The 22,883-nt window shown below is 41.2% G+C and overlaps 1 protein-coding gene across 9 annotated transcripts in view; it reads left to right on the plus strand.

The window, feature by feature from the left end:
* The window catches only part of UTRN (utrophin), a 559,106-nt gene that overhangs the window by 439,738 nt on the left and 96,485 nt on the right, over nucleotides 1-22,883 (plus strand). For all 9 annotated transcript variants that reach the window (XM_075924350.2, XM_089777288.1, XM_075924351.2 and 6 more), the window contains one exon: nucleotides 2,588-2,648. In XM_075924350.2, the coding sequence (XP_075780465.2) occupies nucleotides 2,588-2,648 (61 nt within the window). The remainder of the gene's footprint in view (nucleotides 1-2,587; nucleotides 2,649-22,883) is intronic.

Below are 22,883 nucleotides of genomic sequence, written 5' to 3' on the forward strand. Positions count from 1 at the left end.
CACATGCATCCAATATTTTTACTGTCTACAGTATTTATATTGGGTACCACAATCAATAGTTACTCTTCATCTTCCACCCTGAAATAATGGTTTAAAAACAATAATTTCATCTTTGCATAGATTCATGCAACACAGAAAATGGACAATGTTTTTATTAAGCAGAGTTCAAAATAAGCACAGCATCACTTGATGCATAAGAATTAGAGATAAATCTATTATTATGTTATCAAGACGATTTGCCCGCTATGGCAGAATCTCTGCCGTCTCTCACATATCTAATAAGTCAAACCTGATCAAAACTCAGAGGGGAGCTAATCTTCACAGTTAGCTAACATTATTAAAATAATAGTACCCCAGAAACCAATGGCAATGATTAACAATATTAGGAAATGAAGGTCTGAAAGGTCTGAAGTAGTAGATCTAAAATGAAGGTCTGAAGTAGTCTGCTATCTTGGGTGATTTCACTCCTTTTTTCTTCCACACAACAGATTCCCAAAATACAAGCCCTACTATTCTTTGTTTCAAATTATGGACAAATAAAATGATTGTTTGATCATAGAATTTGTTTTTCTTACAAATTACCAGCACTTACTTAAATATGGATATATTTCCCCCCCTAAAAGTGTGGCACAGATTTTCCTGTTAATCTCTGAATACATATTAAAATATAGACCTTTTTTCCATAGGTTCATATATTTTGCCCCAAAGTACTGCACGGCTAGCCTGTTGTTCACTAAATTAATTTATTAACTCTGTATAATGTGGCCAGAATTTTCATTCCACTTCTCTAGATTTTAAAATATGGGGTATGGAGCCTAGCTTAGGTGCCTAATTTTGGTTTGTGTGTTGAATATAAATTTTGTCTTATTCTTTCAAGAACAAATACTTTGATTCCACAATGAATTTGCTTCCTAGACACTAGAAAATGTTTTACAAAATACAGGCAGTCCCCGGGTTACGTACAAGATAGGGACTGTAGGTTTGTTCTTAAGCTGAATTTGTATGTAAGTCGGAACTGGCGTCCAGATTCAGCCGCTGCTGAAACTGACCAGCGGCTGACTACAGGAAGCCCGAGGCAGAGTTGCTCTGCCCCGGGCTTCCTGGAATCAGCTGCTGATCAGTTTCAACAGCGGCTGAATCTGGACGCCTGGGACAGAGCAGCTGGGGCGCTGCCGGGTAGGTCCCCGCAGCGCCGCACCTCAGTGCTGTGGGGACCAACCCGGCAGCACCCCAGCTTCTCTACCCCAGGTGTCCCCAAGTCAGCCGCTGCTGAAACTGATTAGCGGCTGATTCCAGGAAGCCCAAGGCAGAGCAACTGAAACTGACCAGCAGCGGCTAAATGCTGGGGTGCTGCCGGGTTGGTCCAGTAGTGCCGAGGAGCGGCGCTGCGGGACCAACCCGGCAGTGCCCCAGATGCTGTACCCCAGACGTCGCGAGAAAAGCCTGGTCTGCTGGGGGGGGGGGGGCGCACTAGCTGCGTCCCCCCTCTCCCTGGCAGCAGACCAGGGAGACGCAGGCGGCGGGACCGCCGAGACGCGCCACGGTCCCGCCCGCATCCTCCACGGCTTTGCTCCGCGTCTCCTTGGTCTGCTGGGGGGGCTCCTCCAGCAGACCAGGGAGACGCGGAGCAGCTTTTCTTGCCCTGGAGGACGTGGGCGGCGGGACCATGGCGCATCTGGACGGTCCAGCCGCCCGAGTCCTCCGGGGCGAGAAAAGCCCTATTCGACATAAGTCGAATCCGCGTAAGTCGGGGACTGCCTGTACCAATTTGGTTATGTATTATGAGGTGGTATAAAGCATCTGGTTTGGGGAGTACATGGGTAAAGTACATGTATGGGAACTCCCAGCGTCTGACCACTTCTAAATTAATCTGCCAGCTATCTTCTTCAGTCTTCATCTGAAGATTTCTATAATCTACTGAAATTTTTAGCTGAGCAGAGGTTTTGTAGGTTTTGCATCTTTTGTGTGTAGATTTGTTATAGGAGGAGCCCCAATTTACGGATTATCTTTTTTGCTGTGTGAGATTTACATACATTTTACAGATTTCTATCTTCAGGAGCATGGGAATGGGGTTTAATATTCTGTGTATTTCACAGAACATTGATTTATATGAATTGGGATTTCAAATAGGAGCTGAGGGAAATAACTAACAGTAATGTAATTATTTTTCTCTTATGTTATATTGTAATATATTAATTATGGTAGTGGAGGCCTAAAAACATAAATTGCTTATAAATTTCCAAATCTTAATTTGCTTGTAATTTCTGGAACCCAAAAGTTAAAAGTTTAAAAATGCTCCGTTAGCCTGCCTCTGTGTGGATGGCTTGCTAGTCTATAATTTATTATCGTTCTTTGAAATGGAATCACCATATTTGTTAGCTTTATTTCTTGAATGGCATCAAATAAATAGCTAACACTATCCTGATATATTATCATTGTTTTCTCCAGCTAAATTACCGAAAGCCTGACTGGAAAATTAGAGACATTTCTACTTAATTTATTATAAGAGGAGCTAATTGTAAAATGGAATCATGTTTTTTGAGACAGGTGCTGTTTAATCACCACCTCCTGTGTTTTTCCCCCCCAGCTTCAGTTCAGCTTCCATGGCAGAGATCTGTCTCACATAACAAAGTTCCCTATTACATCAAGTAAGTTGGTGTTGATTTTCATTTAGCTGCACTAAAGAAAGCAAAGGGTTTTGTGAACTAAGTCTGATACCTGATGTTACAAGATTAGTAGAAATTATACAAATATATTCAATGCTTAATGTGTCATTCCGTATATCCTATATCTTTTTCTACAATATGAATACAAATTTACAAATATATACAAATCATCCAGCATTGAAGTTCTGATTCAGCAAGGTTATTTAATCACATTCCTGATTTTAAGCACATGAGCTTGTGCTATTGAAGCCAGTAGGACTATTCGTGTGCTTAAAGTTAGGCACAAGCTAGAAAAAGAAATGAAAACCTGGGGGGGGGGGGGCGGGTTCTGTAAGAGTCTGAATACAGGGTATGTCTCCTCTTAATGAAAAAGTCCATATTTGAGAATAATTTTTGTAGTGACTAATTTGTACAAAGTTCATGATTTACAGTTTACTGCTTTTGTTTGTTTGTTTTTGTTCAGAGCTCCTATATGCATAACTATATGGCTGATCCTCCTATTTTTCCTGTTCTAGTTTTTTCCTTTTGTTTTTGAAATATCCACCTGGCATGAAAGTTATCAGTTTGCTGAATAAATGGTAAATAATAGAAATAGTTATTTGTTGAGACATTCATTCTAGAGGAAAAATAATTCACAATCATTAACTGCATCCATTTTCTTATATGTCTGTAAACCTGTATTGTCCCCTTTGTGGTAGGACAAAGATCATGGCTCTGTCAGGAAACCAGCAGATGTTTGCAAAAGTGATAAATGCTGTTTGGGATGTCCAATGCACAGTCACTTTAAACTAAATCTGTAGTAGTTTATTTTAGTTCCGAGGGGCAAAAGTCCATGTAAAACGTTGTAAGGTGAGTTTGGAAGGGCCATATTACTCCTCAGTGTAGCATATAAGTGAGCATCGTAAGTCATCCCAAACCAGTGCCATAAATATCTTTATCTGATGGTACATGACACTGTTGTTTATCTGTACAGCTCACATTCAGTGTCTGACTGAAAACTATTTTATAAATATTTGGGCGGGGGAGTTCTAAAATTGAAGCTAAGGATACTATTTCTTTGTGTCCCTCCACCTGCATTTGCTTAGCTTTTTCTAGTGTTCCTTTGAATAAGAGATTCCTTCCTTCATGTCCTGGATGTGGAAGAGGAGCAAAGATGGAGAAGGGTAGGGAACTGAGTAAACATGATCTATAGGTCCTCTTCCTTTCTGCAGTTCTTTTAAAGGCCACCCTGCCTCAGGCATCAGAACAACTGGAGCAATTGTGTCTGAAGTGGTAGGTGTACAGGGAGGTGAGGAAGTGAGTTTAGCTGCTGCTGTCCTTGTTCACACTGATTCATCTTCTGATGCCTGGAGTATTTGAGGATAAAGGGGTGTTAGTACTGATGGAGTTTCTGCCAAGCTAGACACATTTTTTGGGGAGAGGAAAGAGATCCCTGCCTCCTCTCTCACTTCCCAAATCTCCTCTCTCATTCTGTGTGTGCATGCTTCCTTCTTCACTGTGTTGTATGTTTGGGTGGGAGAGGAAGATGTCACTGACTAGTGCATCTCCTCCAACCTACAATTAATTGTGGATTTTATGGTGCTTGATCTTCTGCAACACCAGTACCTACATCACAGTTCACAGCTACATTGTCTGGGATGCTTTGTGAGCTTTGTCTCCTTCTCTTGACAGAAAAGAATACTGTGGGGCTCACTGTCAGTCATGATAGCAGTGCTCTGGGTCTTCCCCTCACCAAAATGTACATTACATTGAGTAATGTCCCTGTGATATGTTGCACATCAGATTTCACACCCTTAATTGAACATTTTCATCAGCGATTCTGCAGGTTTCATGCCTGCACCCTCGGCCCCATTGTGCTCTGGTTCAAAGGTATACCCGTTCCCTCTCCAGTTCTTTCTCAACTGCCTGCAGCCTGTGACATCATTGTTGTGTCTGTTAGACAGCTACACAACTTGCTACCTCTCTCCCTTAAGCTTTTATTTTCTTCTTTGTTATTTAGCACACACTGTGCATATGTGTGGGTGGTTGGGGGAAGATGTCCCCCCTCCTGCCTGATTTGGACCTTCGGAAGGACCTTGATCCACAGCCACAAGTATGAATTATGATCACCACCTGGGCTTTGAATTCTGCCAGTCCTGCCATTGGTCTTCCTCTTGCAATGGCAGACATTCGGTTTTCCTCTGCAGCCTGGAAAAGTTTCACATACAAATGTAAGATCTGACCAGGTATTGAAGGGAAACAGGCTAAATTTCTTGTTGTTAGAACCTGCAGGCTCCAGTCATACACCTGTACCGTGAGCCAGGTGATCTGAGAGCTCTGGAAACACTCTCTTCTGTGATGGTAATTAAAAACTCTGAGGGCCCTTCAAAATCATCTTGACCTCCAAAAAAGGAAAGACCTCTTTCTCCAGACTGGGTTAAGAGAAGGAGAATGTCACCTCCTCAGGGTGACTCTCAGGAGACCTCATGTCCCAACAGGGGTTGGCACTAAAGTGCCCATCCCCTCCAATCGTGAGACCATGGCACTAGCTTAGAAAATGATGGTACATACTTAGAACCCATTAGTTATTGAACCTAGAATGGCATGGCATCGGCCTCAGAGCCTCCAAAATCATCAACACAGGGACTACAGAGCTAGGCCAAAATCATTTTCAGTGCTTTCTTCTATAGCCCGATGTGACGGGGGCACCAATCACACTTCAGTACCATCCCCAAGACCACCTGACATACTGATCCACTGGGTGTCCCTACTTGTAGTTTCCCATACTTTTCAGGCTCCTGTTCCATTAGGACTTTTGAATCCTGGCAAAATCCTGAATCATGATTATGGGGGACATTCTTTGCAGGTACCGCTCTCTTCCAAGGCTTAGCCTCTGATTGTACCATCTTCAGTAGTGACTCATCTTCCAGTTCTCAAGTGGTCATCAGCTCCTCACAATCTCTTTGAGGGTCCAGAGAAGCATTTAGAGCACATACATAACATTCTCCTGTACTGTCTTACCAACCATCAAACATTCAATCTCTGGTCCTTTCAGGCCCTAATCCCAGCTCAGCCACAGGTACCGACGCTACTATTTCTCAGGTAAGCATGGGGGATAACATCTCATCTGATTCTAAAATGTTTATACACCTTCCAGTCTTCCTCCCTTGAAGTACATCCTAAGGAGGACATTCCCAGCAGAAGACATACCTGGCTATTCTAGCAAGGACAGCTTTGATGTCTTGCCCCCTTCCGTTATGCTCCATCAGAGTGGGCTTTTTGGAATTTGTGGATCCCTTATGGTAACCAGTTCTTCAAGACCTCATCTTATTAGAGGGCACACCAGGAGCAGCAACTGCAACCCTTAGGTCCTGTTCTAGAGTAGGGTCTACAGAGGAGCAAGACTTAGCTGAGGAAGAAATACTACATATCCAGCCTACTTGCTGAATGAGGTAGGCATCTCATGTGAAACTCCTATAAATAACTCCTAGCTAATTTATTATAATGCATGAGAGCAGCTAGATACAGTTGCATTGGCAACATAATCTTTGCCATTTCCAGCCTTTTATGAGTGCATCAGTTTGCAATTAACATCTACTTTTTGATTGTCCAAGAAAAACAGTTTAAACATCTGCAGTGAGTAGGCTCTAAGTCAGGGCTACTCAACACACGGTCCACGGTGTATTCTGGGTTTACATGGGGCTCAACACATGGCCCACAGGTGGGATCCTTTGAACATGACCTCTACTGGGAACACGCGTCTGTACTGGGAACACTCTGTACAGACAGGTAAAGAGTGTCGGCGTTTCTAGCCCCCAGGGAGGAGGTGCCGGGAGCACTGGGGCATTGTGGGAAGTGCTGGCTGTTTGGCCTGGTGGGCAGAATACCGAGAGGTGCTGACTGGCTCACACTGGCCACATTTGGTCCAGCACCACGGTTTAAGTCTTAATCTTTGTATTCAAACCTGTCAGTGTGAAATAAGCTATTTATATGCAACCACACTTAAGTTGTGGCCTTGGCATGTGCTATGAGTATCATTGTGGCCCCAGGGGCTTCCAAAGTTGAGTAGCCCTGCTATAAGTTATTTGAGACTGGGCTATCTATGTAGATCCTTGCTTAAGAAATTCAGAGAAGTATTGGATCTTTTGGACCATATCTTATTAGTGACCTTGGTGGAAAACACAAAAAACAAAATTATTAGAGCTGCCCAAAGAGGAGGTTTGCTAATAAGAGATTTAGTTGAAATATAAAATCACATCTTTTACATAATAAAGAAGAGAATTTGTTTGAAAAAATCCCACGGGGATATTAGCAAAGCAAGTAAAGCTATTTTTAATCTGTCAGATTTGTGGGCATAACTGGAGTTGTTTAATGTGGCTAGTCAGGATTTTTAGACAATGCATTAGGCATCCTTCAGTCATCATTAATACAGTACTATAACAAGTGAATGGTCAAGTGTAAGCAGTCAGTGTAAATGTCTTTTGATTAGGGATGTAAATATTATACAAAATAGTTAACCGGACGCAGCTGGGTTGGCATGGCATGTCCTACCTGCCTCCTCCAGGCGTGCAGAGCAGCCGGGGCCACTGTGGCATGTGGCTGGGTTGGGACAAGATGGACAGTGGGGCTGCAGCCGGGGCTACAGCTGAGGCTGCTGTGGCCCCACCTGCTGCCCTTCCCTTGTTCCCATCACCCCACCTGGATAACCAAGTTACCTATCCAGTAATTCTAATGCTTACCGGGTAGCTTTTTACATCCCTACTTGTTATGTCTCCACTAGCTTTTATATATCATTTGTCTATTTTTATAAAGGTTAGTCTTAATAAACAAGGTCAAAGCAATTGAAGTAGGAAAATCTTTTACTGCCCTCGCAAGATGGCTTTTGCGGAGCTTTTTCTTTACTATCATCTCGATGCACTGTCAGAGAACAATCTGATAGTTAATCAGCAGATTTTATTTATAAAAGCATGATGAAGAATGCTAAATATTTATAGCTTCACAGTCTGCTACGGCAACTTTCCTTTGGCACTTGGCTTATTTTCTTGTTGTAGACTGTCTCCAAACTTCACAGTTGCTAGCAGCATGTAAGGGAAAGCTTGAGTTATGGAAAATAGAACAGAAAAAATGTCTTAAGATAACTGATTCTTAATTTTGTTTTTGGGACATTATCAGACCTGAAGCATTTTTTCCTGTTTTAAATGTATGTAATTTTGTAAACTATGTTTATTCCCTACTTTCAGACCTAATTAGGAGGACAGAAGAAAAATATCATAATTAAAAATGTATTTAATTAAACCATTATTGTGCTTTAATAGTACAATCCAAGAGCGCAATCACGTGTGCAATAATTATTCTTTACGCAAGGAACTATTTATTGGAAATTGGTACTGATTAGCTTGTTACTTAATTTTCCTAACGATTTTTCTGAATTGCACCAACATTAGAATGGCCATACTGGGTCAGATCCATCTACCAAGGATCTTGTCTTCTGATAGTAGCCTGAGCCAGGTGCTCCAGTGGGAACGAATAAAACAGGTAATCAAGTGATTGATTCTAAATCACCCATTCGCAGCTTCTGGCAAATAGAGGCTAGGGACATCATCCCTGCCCAACCTGGTCATATTGTCCATGAATGCATCTAGTTCTTTTTTGAACCCTGTTATATTTTTGGCTTTCACAACATCCTCTGCCAAAGAGTTCCACAGGTTGTGCACTGTGTGAAGAAATACTTCCTTTAGTTTATTTTAAAACTCCTGCCTATTCATTTCATTTGCTGATCCCTAATTTTGTGTTATGTGCAGGAGTAAGTAACAAATCCTTATTTACTTTTTCCACTCCTGTCATGATTTTATAGACCTCTATCATATCCCCCTTTAGTCATCTGTTTTCAAGTTGATAAGATCAAACCTTATTAATCTCTCCTCATATGGAAGCAGTTCCTTACCCCTAACATTTTTGTTGCCTTCTTCTGAACCTTTTCCACTTTTTTGAAATGGTCAGTACCTATGCAAATTGGCTTGCCATTTCTGAAATTAAATACTACCATGGTAGACTGCTATGGTGTTTTCCCCACCCACGGGACCTTAAATTTAATTATATTATGACCACTACTATCAAAAGGTCCAGCTACATTCACCTCTTGGCTCAGATCCTGTGCTCCACTTAGGACTAAATCAAGAATTGATCTTCCCTTGGGGTTCCAGGACTAGCTGTTCCACAAAGCATTTATTTAAGGTGTCAAGAAACTTTATCTCTTTATCTTGAACTAACATGTACCCAGTCAATATGGGGATCATTGAAATTTCCCTTTATTTATTTTTATAGCCTCTCCAATATCCCTGAGCATTTCACAGTCATGTCACCATCTTGGTCAGGTGGTTGGTATGAAATCCCTACTGCTATCTACTTATTAGTCAAGCATTAAATTGCTGTCCATATAGATTCTGTGGTACAGTTTGGTTCATTTAAGATTTTTACTTAATTTGATTCTGTGCTTTCTTTCACATATAGTGCCACTCATCCACCAGCTTGTTCTGTCCGTCTGATGTATTGTGTACACTGATATTATGGTGTCCCATCTAGGGATGTCAAATTGTGTTTAATCAGCTAATCTCATATTCGATGGAATTTCCATTGACTACTCGATTAGTCGATAAGGAGGGAAATTGCAGAGCTGCAGCAGAGTTAGCTCCCAGCCCCAAGAGTTAACCCTACCGCAGCTCTGCCTTTTAAATGTATTAAGAGCCTCCAGGCTTCCAGATGCTGTGGCTCTGCTTTTTAAATGTATTAAGAGCTGCCATCCTTTCTATATAGGCTCCTTCTTTCCTAAAAGTTTCCCCTAATAAATCTAAATCTTTCTTCCCTACCCCATTGGCTCATTCATTCATTGACACCCTGCAGTTCTGCCTGTCTACTTGGCCCTGCACATGGAACTGGAAGCATTTCAGGATATGCTACCATGGAAGTCCTGGACTTCAGTCTCTTACCTAGCTGCTTAAATTTGACTTCTTTCCTATCCTTCACTATGTCATTCCAGTGTGTACCATGACATGCTCCTCCCACAGCACTACAAATGAATCTGTTTAGATGTCTTAAGAGATCTGCTACCTTTGCTTCAGATGGGCAAATCATCTTGTGGTTCTTCCCTTCATTGCAACCCAGCTATCTTTGTTGCTGATGATCCAATCCCCCGTTACTAATACTTGTCTCTTCCTAATAACTGGAGTTCCCGCCTCCGGAGAGGTATGCTCCATTCTAGTGGATACCACATTATCATTTAGAAGGAGGGTCTGATTATGGGATTGTTTCCATCTGCTCCAGTTCGATGTTCTCCTTCCCTGAGTATTCATCTTCTTCAACAGCACGTGTCCCAGAGGTGAGCCTCTTCAATAATCAGGATTGGCTGGGCCTAGGCTTCCAGCCCTTAAGAGCAAGCCACCCTCTTACAAAGAGGTTTTTACAGTATTTGACTTCTGTAAGATCTGTATTCAGAGACAGAGAATATAGTTGAGTTGCAGCTAAGCACCCATTTGAATTGGGATACTGCAGAAGTATACCTGCTATGATGATGATGATCTTTTTTTGAAAATATACTGCACCCTCACAAGTTTTATAACAAAAATAAAGAAAGCATTTTTCACAAATTAGGGAACTCTCTCCGAGAAGGTAAGAAGAGGTGTTTTAGCCTGCAATGGATCAGTAAGGAAGAGAGTGTCAAAATGATTTAAAACGTTTGTATTTTGAGATAAGTAGCTTTTGTTCTGTCTCCTGCCTGATGCCAGTGGTAACAGTCCTTTACGTGCCCAGACAGGAATGTCTCAAAGAAAATAAGGGTTATTTTTCTGGTTTGTTTCTTCCCGCTTGCTTGCTAATTTTAGTGTGCATACTGGTTCTGCACGTGTATAGTTATTAAAGTACATGTAATATGCCTAAGAGAGGTTTGCACAAAGCCCTTCTCCCCTTCCACCCGCCCCCCCCTTATTTGAGCAAGTGGAGTTACTTTGAATGGGGGATAAAGTTTTGTTTTCTTGGAAGTGAGATTCATTCTTTAGAGCCCAGGTTTATGAAGCTGTTTATGTGTCTATGCTCTGGACAGCGTAAATATGTTTGAATCTTACATATTTGTTTATGTATAGAATTTGGTCTTTTACTGTATTTCCTCCTTTTATTAAATAAAACAAGTAGACAAGGGCTACTGAGATTTTCTTGGTCCTATTTACTTTTTGTTTTATCTTCTTAATGTGAAACGGCAATAGTTCCGTAGTTCTGCCACTTTGGGTTAATTATTGCAGTAGCATTCAGTGGATGATGTGTGGAATCTAGGTTGCGACTCAGCTCTCCATCTGTCAAATCTAAATGCTCTTGAGGAAAGATAATTCTTTTAAATTTTTGACAAGAGCATGTTCGAGAGACTGGGACTAATGAGCAGTACGGAGGATAGAACACAGGTCTCACAGTATTTATTAATCCACTATTGTTTGTAATAAATGTGGAAAGTTTGGACAAATGGTTACAAAAGACAAAAATTGATTTCGTTGAGTGAGCATTAAGTTGAATGCATTTTTCATTGACTGTGGTACAAAGATATGTGGGCTATAATGGACATTCTTTACAACTTTTTATTTATAACCATTTAAAGCACAGAAGACATGTTAGGCCTCCAGGCAAATAATGCAAAAATAAAAGAAAAAATACACTACTACAAAAATATTTACTACTGCCCTCATCTGGCACCATCGGGACCTGACTGGTTCCAAACATTTGGATTTGCCAAATGAGGGGTGGTCCCTCCCAACATGGTCCATGCTGTCCCTGGCTAGGACTCCAGGTAAGCCCCATTACTGCCTGCCTGGCCATGGCTGTCGGGTCTCTGTGGCTGCCATGACTTCGGGGGCTTCCAGGGCTCCGCAGTTTCTTGGACTCTCCTGGCTGCCTGCTACTGCCTGGCAGCATGGGCCTGAGCTCCCTTCTACAGCCCCCTCTCTCAACACGGCTGAGTCATGCCCTTCTCCCCCCACTCCTGCCCTGCGCCATGACCTTCTTATACTTGGACTCTCTGTTCCAGGAACATCTGTGGTCCAGCCAGACTATGGATGTTGCTGGACCACAGAGTCCTGGATAAGGGAGGTACAACCTATAGTACAAAAATGAAAATATATACTAGTATAACCATGGAAATTTACATCTTTTTTTTATTTTTTTTGAAAAGGACATTGAAAAATACATTAAAATTCACAGTCCGTGAACCAGGAGTGGGGAACCTTTTTTGGGCCACTGACCCGCAGAAAAATCAGTCAGTGGCTGTACACAAGAAGCCCGAACCCCCCATCCAAAAAAACCCCTAACTGACGTAGCTCCCAAATGAGGAGAGAGACACTCCCCACATTCCCCTCACACTAGAGCTTAATGGGAGCCCAGACTAGTAGATTTTGTGTGCTCCAGCTAGCGGTCGTGGGCTCCCCAATGCTGAGGTGGGGGGAGCCCTGAGCCTCAGGTGCCGGATCCCCCGGGCCTTAAGTTCCCCTACCCTGATGAAAATAAATTTAAGGAACATGTCATCAGGTGAAAGGAATGTAGTAAAGAAATAATTACTCTGGCATATTTCAGTGTTCTTCAGTTAACCACAACTAATCATACTAGTTATGAGTCTTTTCACATTTATAATATATGTGTTTGTATTGTCCTGATGATCTCAAAAGGAAATGAGAGGGATCAAAGCAAATGTAATATTGTATAGGGGGCATGTTGCTAAGGACAGTGGTGTCCAAGCATCATCATCAAGCTACCCCATTTCAAAATCCATAATCACACACTTCTGAATACTCTTGGAAAGGACCTAACATCTTTAAACATGTTTTGAAAACCACTTTATTTTCTCCTATGTCACATTTAACTTTCCAGGGTGTAAGGAATCTTGCTGTTGTACTTCTAACGTCTTCCTTCAGAATAAAAATTCTCTCTCTTTGGATCTTAGTTTTACCATGAGTTTGGGTGAGATGAAAAAAAATATCCCCAAATACTGGAAGTAAATCTTCCTCCTGGCCATATCCACAATACCATCTTCTGTATGTTTGAAGGGAAAATAATGTTTAAATTGCCTGTAAATGTGATACAGCTTTTAATTTTGAGATTATTTCCTTAGTTACCACTAGCCTTCATTTTCTAATTAAGAATTATAGGTAGTGCTTTTTGTCCAGAGGGAATTCAAAATATACATAACAGAAATTACTGCACCCACTACTGAAATTAAGCTACCCCTACAGCAGCAGGCCAGCTCTTTTATGGCACACTTTTACAATAGTTTAAGAAAGGAGGTTAAATACTCTGTATCCAGATGAAATTATATGAGGAACTTAAGCAGGCAGGAATTCCTCCAATGGAATTTGTCCATGACTACAATGCCAGCTCACAAAGTACCATGGAATTTTTAAAGACCATTAGAGATCACCACTTCAGTTTTACATCCCATCCAAAAAGCTTCACCTTTAGACATACAATGTGATTTACCACCATTGCAGGGTGTGGTTTCTATACCAGTATTGTGAGCCAATCAAAGCTGGTCTGCACTACTGCAGGACAACAATCTAAGTTATGCAACTTAGCTACACGAATAACATAGCTGAAGTTGGTGTACTTAGGGTATGTCTACACTGCCACCCTAGTTCGAACTAGGGTGGCTAATGTAGGCAATCGAAGTTGCAAATTAAGCCCGGGATTAAAATATCCCGGGCTTCATTTGCATCTTGCCAGGCGCCGCCATTTTTAAATCCCCATTAGTGTGGACTCCGTGCCTGCGGCGGCACAGAGTAGGTAGTTCAAATTAGGCTCTCTAATTCGAACTACCGTTACTCCTCGTGGAATGAGGTGTACCGGTATTTCGAATTAGCCTAATTCGAACTACCTACTCCATGCCACGTGTAGCCACGGGCACGGAGTCCGCACTAACGGGGATTTAAAAATGGTGGCGTCCAGCAAAATGCAAATGAAGCCCGGGATATTTAAATCCCGGGCTTCATTTGCAACTTCGATTGCCTACATTAGCCACCCTAGTTCGAACTAGGGTGGCAGTGTAGACATACCCTTAGATCTTCTTACTGTGGTGTCTTTGCTGTTGTCTTCATTTCTAGTGCAGTGCAAGAGAAGCATTCTCCCATCGACTCCCCTTCTCATTGAGGTGGAGTAACGGTGTTGACAGGAGAGCATTCAGTGATCAATGTATTCTGTCTATACGAGATACGATTCGTCGACCCCGCTGGATCGATTGCTGCCACATTGATTTCTGCTTCACATAGTGAAGTATCAGAACTGCTTCTGTCCTTGTATGCACTGGGGTATTATACAAAAATAATTCCCACCTCTAGCCTTCATAATTATGGAGAAACACACTATTCATGTTATAAAAGTTGTTACCTTGCTGAGTCTGCAGACAGCCTGAAAAAATACCTGAGATGTGTGAACTGTCCAATTCAACTCAATTGAATGGTTAACTCTTATACCTTGTGATCACAATTACAACAGCAATATTATAAACTATTTCACAACTTGTCATTCTAACAGCAGTGTCCAGGAAATGTTAAAATGTATTAATTGGCAAAGAGAATTATTAGAAAGAATTATTATCATCAAATAGATGGGTTGTATGATAATGCATTTGGTATCTGACATTTTAGTGTCTGAAAGAGTTGAGGACAAAGATTTTGATGATGCCTATAGTTTATTCTAAAATTGAAAGGTTTGTATTTTTCAGTGACTTAAAATCTAAAAATTAAGTTAGAACACTGTTAATTATGACCAGTTCTGTTCATTTTTATTTATACATAAATCTGTTCATGCTGTTATGTTGGTCTTATTTGGGGGGTGCCAAATTTTCATGAAATGTTTCTTATTGGAAATATGGTGGAACATGGTTTATACTCTTTATGTCAGAGAATGAGATGTACAACATCGTTTTCCTAAATGAGTCACACAGAACCAACAGAAAAAGAATTCACTATCAGAAATACCGCTTTGTGCCACAGTCAAACAGTTCACTGTTTTTCTGACTGAGCTGTAAGAAAAGAGCCACTCCTACACAGCGACAGGGAGTTCTGTGGCACCTTATAGACTAACATAAACATTTATTGGAGCATAATCTTTCGTGGGCAAAGACCCACTTCGTCAGACACATGTAGTGGAAATTCTAGAGGCAGGTACAAATATACAGGCATAAGAAAAGACTACCAATCAAGAGCAAGGCTAGAGATAACGAGGTCAATTCAGTCAGGGAGGATGAGGCCCACTTGTAACAGCTGATGTGGAGGTGTGAACACCAAGAGAGGAGAAACTGCTTTTGTACTTGGCTAGCCATTCACAGTCTTTGTTTAATCCTAAAGTGATGGTATCAAATTTGCAGATGAACTGAAGCTCAGCAGTTTCTCTTTGAAGTGTGTTCTTGAAGTTTTTTTGTTGCAGGATGGCTACCTTTAAATCTGCTACTCTGTGTCCAGGGAGATTGAAGTGTTCTCCTACAGGTTTTTATATATTACCATTCCTGATACCTGATTTTTGTCTGTTTATTCTTTTACGTAGGGCCTGTCCAGTTTGGCCAATATATATAGCAGAGGGGCATTGCTGTCACATGATAGCGTATATTACATTGGTAGATGTGCAGGTGAATGAACCCATGATGGTGTGTCTGACCTGATTAGGTCCTGTGATGGTGTCGCCGGTGTAGATATGTGGGCAGAGTTGATACCGAAGTTTGTTGCAGGGTTTGGTTCCTGAGTTAGAGTTACTGTGGTGCGGTGTATAGTTGCTGGTGAGAATTTGCTTCAGGTTGGCAGATTGCCTGTGGGCGAGGACTGGCCTGCCTCCTAAGCCCTGTGAAAGTGAGGGATCATTATCCAGGATGGGTTGTAGATCACTGATGATGCATTGGAGAGGATTTAGCTGAGGACTGTAGGTGATGGCTACAGTCTGTTAGTTTCTTTGTTGGGCTTATCTTCTAGTAGGAGGCTTCTGGGTACATGTCTGGCTCTGTTAATCTGTTTCCTTACGATACCTGCCCGAGGAAGTGATTTCAAGAATGCTTGGTGAAGAACTTGTAGGTGTTTGTCTATCTGAGCGATTGGAGCAAATGCAGTTATACCTTAGTGCTTGGTTGTAGACAATGGATCGTGTGGTGTCCCTGGGATGGAAGCTGGAGTCATGAAGGTAGGCATAGCAGTCAGTAGGTTTTCAGTATAGGGTGGTGTTTATGTGACCATCACTTATTTGCACCATAGTGTCCAGGAAGCGTATTTCTTGTGTACACTGGTACAGGCTGAGGTTGATGGTGGGGTGGAAATGGTTGAAATTGTGATGGAATTCTTCCAGAGCCTCCTTCCCATGGGTCCAGATGATGAAGATATCATCAATGTAGCATAAGTAGAGAAGGGCCACTATTGGACAAGCGTTGTTCCAGGTCAGCCATAAAAATATTGGCATATTGTGGAGCCATGCGGGTGCCCATAGCTGTGCCACTGGTTTGGAGGTATATATTGTCACCAAATCTGAAATAGTTGTGTGTTAGGATAAAGTCACAGATTTCAGCCACCAGTTGTGCTGTGGCATCATCAGGGATACTGTTCTTGACAGCTTGTATTCCATCTATGTGTGGGATGTTGGTGTAGAGAGCCTCTACATCTATGGTGGCTAGGATGGCGTTTTCTGGAAGATCACTAATGCATTGTAGTTTTCTCAGGAAATCAGTGGTATCTCATAGGTAGCTGGGAGTGCTGGTGGAATAGGGTCTGAGTAGAGAGTCCATATATCCAGACAGTCTTGCGGTGAGAGTGCCAATGCCCAAGATGATGGGGTGCCCAGCATTTCCAGGTTTGTGGATCTTGGGTAGTAGACAGAATAACCCCGGTCGGGGTTCTAATGGTGTGTTTGTGTAGATTTGTTCCTGTGCTTGTGTAAGGAGTGTCTTGGGCTTATGGTACAGTTTCTTAGTATATTCCTCAGTGGGATCTGAGGAAAGTGGCCTGTAGAATGTGGTATTGGAGAGTTGTCTGGCAGCCTCCTTTAGGGAGTCAGACCTATTCATGATGACAACAGCACCTCCTTTATCAGCCTCTTTGATTATAATGTCAGAGTTGTTTCTGAGGCTGTGGATGGCATTGTGTTCCGCATGGCTGAGTTTATGGGGCAACTGATACTGTTTTTCCACAATTTCTGCCTGTGCATGTTGGCAGAAGCATTCTATGAATAGGTCCAGACTGTCATTTCGACCCTCAGGAGGAGTCCATGTAGAGTTCTTCTTGTGCTGTTGGTGGGTGGATATCTGTGTGTCAGTGCGCTGTTCAGCATTGTGTGGAAAGTATTCCTTGAGTGGGAAACAGCAAAAGTAGGCTTCCAGATCACCGCAGAACTGTCTCATGTTTGTGGGGGTGGTGGGGCAAAAAGAGTCCCCGAGATAGGACAGACTTTTCTGCCAGGCTGAGTGTGTAGTTGGATAGATTGACGATATTGCTGGGTGAGTTAAGGGTACCACGATTGTGGCCCCATGTGGCAGGTAGGAGTTTAGACAGCTTACAGTCCTTTTTCCTCTGTAGAGAAGTAAAGTGTGTAATGTAAATCTCCCGTCTTATTTTAGTAAAGTCCAGCCATGTGGAAGTTTGTGTGGAAGGTTGGTTTTTTTATGAAAGTCTCCAGATTTGAGAGCTTTTTTTTCATGTTTTCCTGTTTGCTGTACAGGATGCTGATAAGGTGGTTCCTCCATTTCTTTGAGAGTGCATGGCATAATCTCTCACCATAGTCTGTGCAGTATGTTGATTGCAATGGATCTCCCACACAGAATACCTTTGGAATCTCCAGGACCTTGGCATGTCTGTAGCAGTGGAATTGCTCTCCTGTGGACTTCCCAAGTTCCACAAAAGGTCCTTTTTGCCTCTCTGGACCCTTCGGCACACCTTGTAAAGCCTACTTGCCCACTGCCCCTCAGAAAGACCTGTTGCAGAAGAATATTCATAGTGGACCTGTTTATCCTCTCTCTGTCAAATAGAGCAATGTCTTACTTCACAAGCAGTCTCAGTGAACTGCTTGTGGAATAAAATGCTATTCAACATGGGAGAGGCAATAGAATTGGTAGTAAATAGAATAGAATAAAGCACTGCTTATGTTAGGATTGTTTGTTTCTATGGTTTTTATGTTCTTTGATGTGCGTGTTGATAGCACTGTTGAACTGATGGTCTGTAAAAAATTGTGTTGGTGTAACTTCCGTTTTTTGAAGTGAGAGTGCTCAGAGTCAAATTTCTAGATCCAAATTTTCTTTTGGCCTTATTTCTGGCTCAAATACTATTTTCTGGGTCAGGTTAGGAAGCTTTTTAATGTCTCCTGGAGATTTATGTGAAGTTTCAGTCCAAATTGGTAGACCAGCTGCTCTTACGAACCTTAACAATATGTTAGTCTCACCATATTTAGAAGTCTCAGAGCAGTAGCCATGTTAGTCTGTAACTTTAAAAATGAGTAGTCCTGTGGCAACTTTAGATAGATAGATAGATTCACACACACACACAGAAAGAGAGTGAGTGAGAATCATGTTCCTGGGCAAAACCCATTTTTTCAGATGGGATGATCTTGAGTGAAGAAAAAAGTGAGGGAGGGACCCTTAGGCTGTGTCTGCATTGTTGCCAAAATTTGCTGCCTGTCTACACTCGCCATGAGTTCTTGCACTAGAACGCTGACATTCTAATGTATGAAATCAGTGCTGCTTGTGCAAGAACTATGATGATCCCACTTAGGAATAAGCCCTCTTGTGCATCTGTTCTTGCGCAAGACGCCAGTGTAGACAGGCAACATGAATTTCTTGCGCAAGAAAGCCCTATGGTTAAAATGGCCATCAGAGCTTTCTTGTGGAAGAGAGCATCTACACTGCCATGGATGCTCTTGCACAAAAGCACATCTCTTGTGCAAAGGCACATGCCAGTGTAGACGCTCTCTTCTGGAAGAGTTTTTGCACAAGAACTCTTCCGCAAAAGAGTTTTTGCACAAAATCATGCCAGTGTAGATGTAGCCTTAGACTAAGAAAGGAGAAGCATATAGACTAAGAAGTGAGAAGCATAACATGGAGCCAGAACAGGTAGAGGCTAGCCTGTCTTAGACCCACATCACCTCCAGTCAGACTGGTAACAGCCGGGTTGGTGGTACTGACCAGAACCACAGGGATCCTTTTTGACTGGGAGTGCTATATAGCACTGTTATTACCCTGCTCCAAGGGCACCGTTTCAGGTTGGGGGCAGCAGCCGCGCTTACCGGGATGTGGCTTGCTTTTTTTCCCATTATCCTGACGATAAGAGAGAGAAAAGTATTTGGATTCCGTGATTGCTTCTCACACCTGGCTGGTGAAAGGAGAAGGCAGAGGAGTAATTCATGGAATCCAAGTCTTTTCCCCCTTGCTCCCTTATCAGGGGAATGGGACGAAGGTTTTTTTGTAATATTTTAAGGAAAAATATCATCATCGTTTTACTACAATTTTTCTTGTTTTTTGTTGTTGTCAAAAGCTTCTTTTCTGTATGTTCCTACTTCCCTATTAATCAGCATATCAGAAAGGCAGAGAAGCATCCAGTGGTTCCTTACTGGGACTGGAAGATACTCCTTCTGGGAAATCATAACCAATATTGTATATGACTCAGGACAGGTCACTATGGCTTGAGTTTGCATAAAAGAGCCATCAGGACACAGTAAGAAATTTCTACCACAGTGTCTCTGCAAATCCGTGTCATCTATGTAGAAGCAGGAGATCTGTGCTATTCAAAAATATTCCCAGAACTAACTCTACTAAGATCCCCTTATTTTTCACCATCGGGAACGATGCATTCTCAATATGCCTGTTCATAGACTAATGGATTTTTAAAGCTCTCTCGCACTTCTTTCACACAGCTATGTTTTTGGTCAAATGCCATTCTATCTGTTAGGATACAGTATGAGAAAGGTAACCTTGTGACCTATACAGGACTATGGAATATGGAACAGCATTATGAGTCTCTTTACTTTCTAAGTACGGTTTTTATAGGTTGATCATTTTGCATTAGTCATGCATCAGCAGCACAAAAGCTAATGTGTCTGCAGCAGAGAAAGATAGGTCTCATTTCAGAGGGCTGCTTTATAAACCAAATCCGCACATATTGGTGTAACTTGCTTGCCTCCTATTTTGAGACCCTTAAAATGACTCCTTTAACTGACATTCTTTTTTGTTGCCTGTTAAGGTTACCTGCACACACATTCATTCTTCTGGTGAAATTCAATTTGTATATACATAAAAAGTCCCCATGTGTTATGAAATTATCATCAAACACAGCTTTGAAGTGAGAAATAGCAACATTGAGATTGGTTCCTTTTAATTCCTTATTAATATGAAACTGTAGTAGCACTTTTATAGCCCTATCCAATATGCCCTCATTTGCAGTTTTTGAGTAGCATGTGTGTGTGTGTGTGTGTGTGTGTTTGTTTAGATTTGGTGTATATGAAAGATGTCAGCTTTACTTGCCTGGAAACTGAAGTCTGTAATCCACAGAAGAGATATATAATACGAACAGTGGTACCGGTAGCAGCAGCACTGACAATATGGTGCTGCTTTCACCTGAATTAATTAGCTCCAGTGCTTGGGTCATTGAGGGAATGTCTGCACCTTGGCTGGGAGCAAGCCTCTCTGCTAAGCCTACCAACAAACCTGGAAACAGTGAATGGTGGTTTTATGATATAAAGCTTTGTCCTCTGGGGATAAGACTTAAACAATCAAATTCGTTTTATGTAAACACCCAGCAGCAATCCAAGACCAATAGTAATAACTTTTTGGTCACTAGCAAACAGGGCTCTATTGAAACAATGACCTAGAGGAAAAAAGTTCCATATTCCATTTTCAGTACTATAGGTCACAAGGTTACCTTTCTCATACTGTATACTAACAGATAGAATGGCATTTGACCAAAAACATAGCTGTGTGAAAGAAGTGCGAGAGAGTTTTAAAAATCCATTAGTCTATGAACAGGCATATTGAGAATGCACCACTCCCGATGGTGAAAAATAAGGGGATCTTAGTAGAGTTAGTTCTGGGAATATTTTTGAATAGCACAGATCTCGTTGACATTCTTTGTCTTTTCATGTCAAAGTGAAAATTCAGCTATCCAGGTGATTATTACATTACAGGGAGGTAGTGATATGTAGAGCAAAGCATTGGGAGAGAGGGTTCCTGGATTCTAATCCTTACTCTACCATATCTCACATGGGAAGATTCATTTAACTGCCCTCTACCTCACTGTTAACTATATGTAAAGTAGGAAAATGCCACTTCATCTAGCATGGGGTTAGGCTACAATAACACTTGTGAAGCCCTTTGAGATTTTCACTTAAAAGGTACCATAGAAAATTATATATGTAATTTCAATAATAATAATTATTATTATTGTATTATTAATAAATAATACAATAATTAAAAGAAAAATTTTCAGGGATCCCAGACTGTTCTTAATACTTAAGTTATCCAGTTTTGTGGCTGTTAATCCTACAGACCAGGAGAATGGAGTGCCAGTGATTATGACAGCAAAAATGTCACAGATCCAGACATTTCATAGCAAACATTAGTAAGATGTTCTGAAGTCATTACTTTTTCTATGTAATAATTGTTTTAAGTTCCTTCCATAAATATACTTAAAAGCTACTGTATAGACAATTCAGTAAGGAGATAAACACTACTCCTTTTGGCTTAGTAAAATGTAACAATTTTGTGGTGGGGAGGAGACATTTAGAGCCATTTCATTATTATTTTTGATTGCACAATAGGAGTTAAAACTATAATTTTGCACTTCCATACCATCTTTCCAGCGGAGGTTTTCAGACCATCTCACTAATGGCAGTCAAGTTTCATAATACCTGTTTTACAGGTGAATGGAATGAGGTACAGAGGCCCTGATTTAGCAAAGCACTTAAGCACATGCCTGAAGTGAAGAGTGTGAATAGTCCCGTTTAAGATATGGTCAGATAGATAGAGTTTGGGATGAAACATAGTGTGATCTATTATATGTACTTATATTGGGGGTTTGTAACAAATATTTTAGCTTTTAAATCCTTTGAAATGTTAAGAATTTTTTTTAAACTGATGTAAAGGAGTATTTAAATGTTTCTCAAACTACCACATTCAACTTATGCTTGTAATTTAGAGATTTGCAGTTCTGTCAGGTTAAAGCCCTTTAACAATCCAGACACTAATGCAGTCCATGCCAGATGATACTTTTCAGTCATGATGCTGACAAGTAAATTACCAGACACTTTTTGAAGGACTCTCATACTGTTTTAAATGAGCTTTACTGAAGGCCCTTATTTTAGATGTGACTCTGTGGTTTATGATGGATACAACTGTTGCCAGCAATGTAGGTCAGAGAGAAACGGCTGAGGGGACAATGACAGCATTTCACTTAGCACTGTTAGACTCTTGGCAATAGCAGTAGCCTGTACCTCAATGAGAGTAGCTGAGGCATTAGTTCTCTGGTTACTTAATTGACTGATCAATGCAGACCATTATACTGAATTTTCTGTTTCCATGCACTGAAACTATACAGACCCCTTACCCTGGCTCTGGCATCTTAATTCACTGCTACACTAGATTCATTCAGAATACAGCACAGTAAATCACCATAGCTCTGAGCCATCAATGGACCAACAAACACATGTTTTCCTTCTTTCTGAGTTGGTTTCACTGCTGATTTATTAGTTTGTCTGACAGGCAATAGCTGTCAGGTCTAGAAATTTTACTGTCTTCTTTCAGGTGACTTTGTTACAGAGAAGGACAAGCGCAAGTGGCTTCTATGTATTCAGTTTTCATATTTTATGATGAAACTAAAACCTGTCTAAGGTTGCAGTATAAGAAGTTGTTCCTATTCAGGAAAGCATTGAAGTACTTGCGTAACTTTAAGGATGCGTTTAAAGTTAAGAACACTTTAATTTGCTTTCTTGAATAGTGATGATTTAAGGAAATACTTAAAGTTCTTTCCTGAATTCAGAAATAGAAGAGATTGATTCATCCATAGGTTGGGTAGAGTCTTGTCACTTGGATAGGCTGCTCTTTGTGCCTTTAAGCGCAGAAATACGCAGTAAAAGAGAATAAAATGCTTTCTCTCTCTACAATAGGTACTGAAGGTATTACTGGGCCAGTTCCTTAGCTACTGTCAATCAGGACATTTATACTTTCTGAAGATATGGCCCACTGAGTTCAATGGCAAAATA

This window comes from Pelodiscus sinensis, chromosome 3, assembly GCF_052426305.1.
Source record: "Pelodiscus sinensis isolate ZL-2025 chromosome 3, ASM5242630v1, whole genome shotgun sequence".
In the NCBI taxonomy this organism is placed as follows: Eukaryota; Metazoa; Chordata; order Testudines; family Trionychidae; genus Pelodiscus; species Pelodiscus sinensis.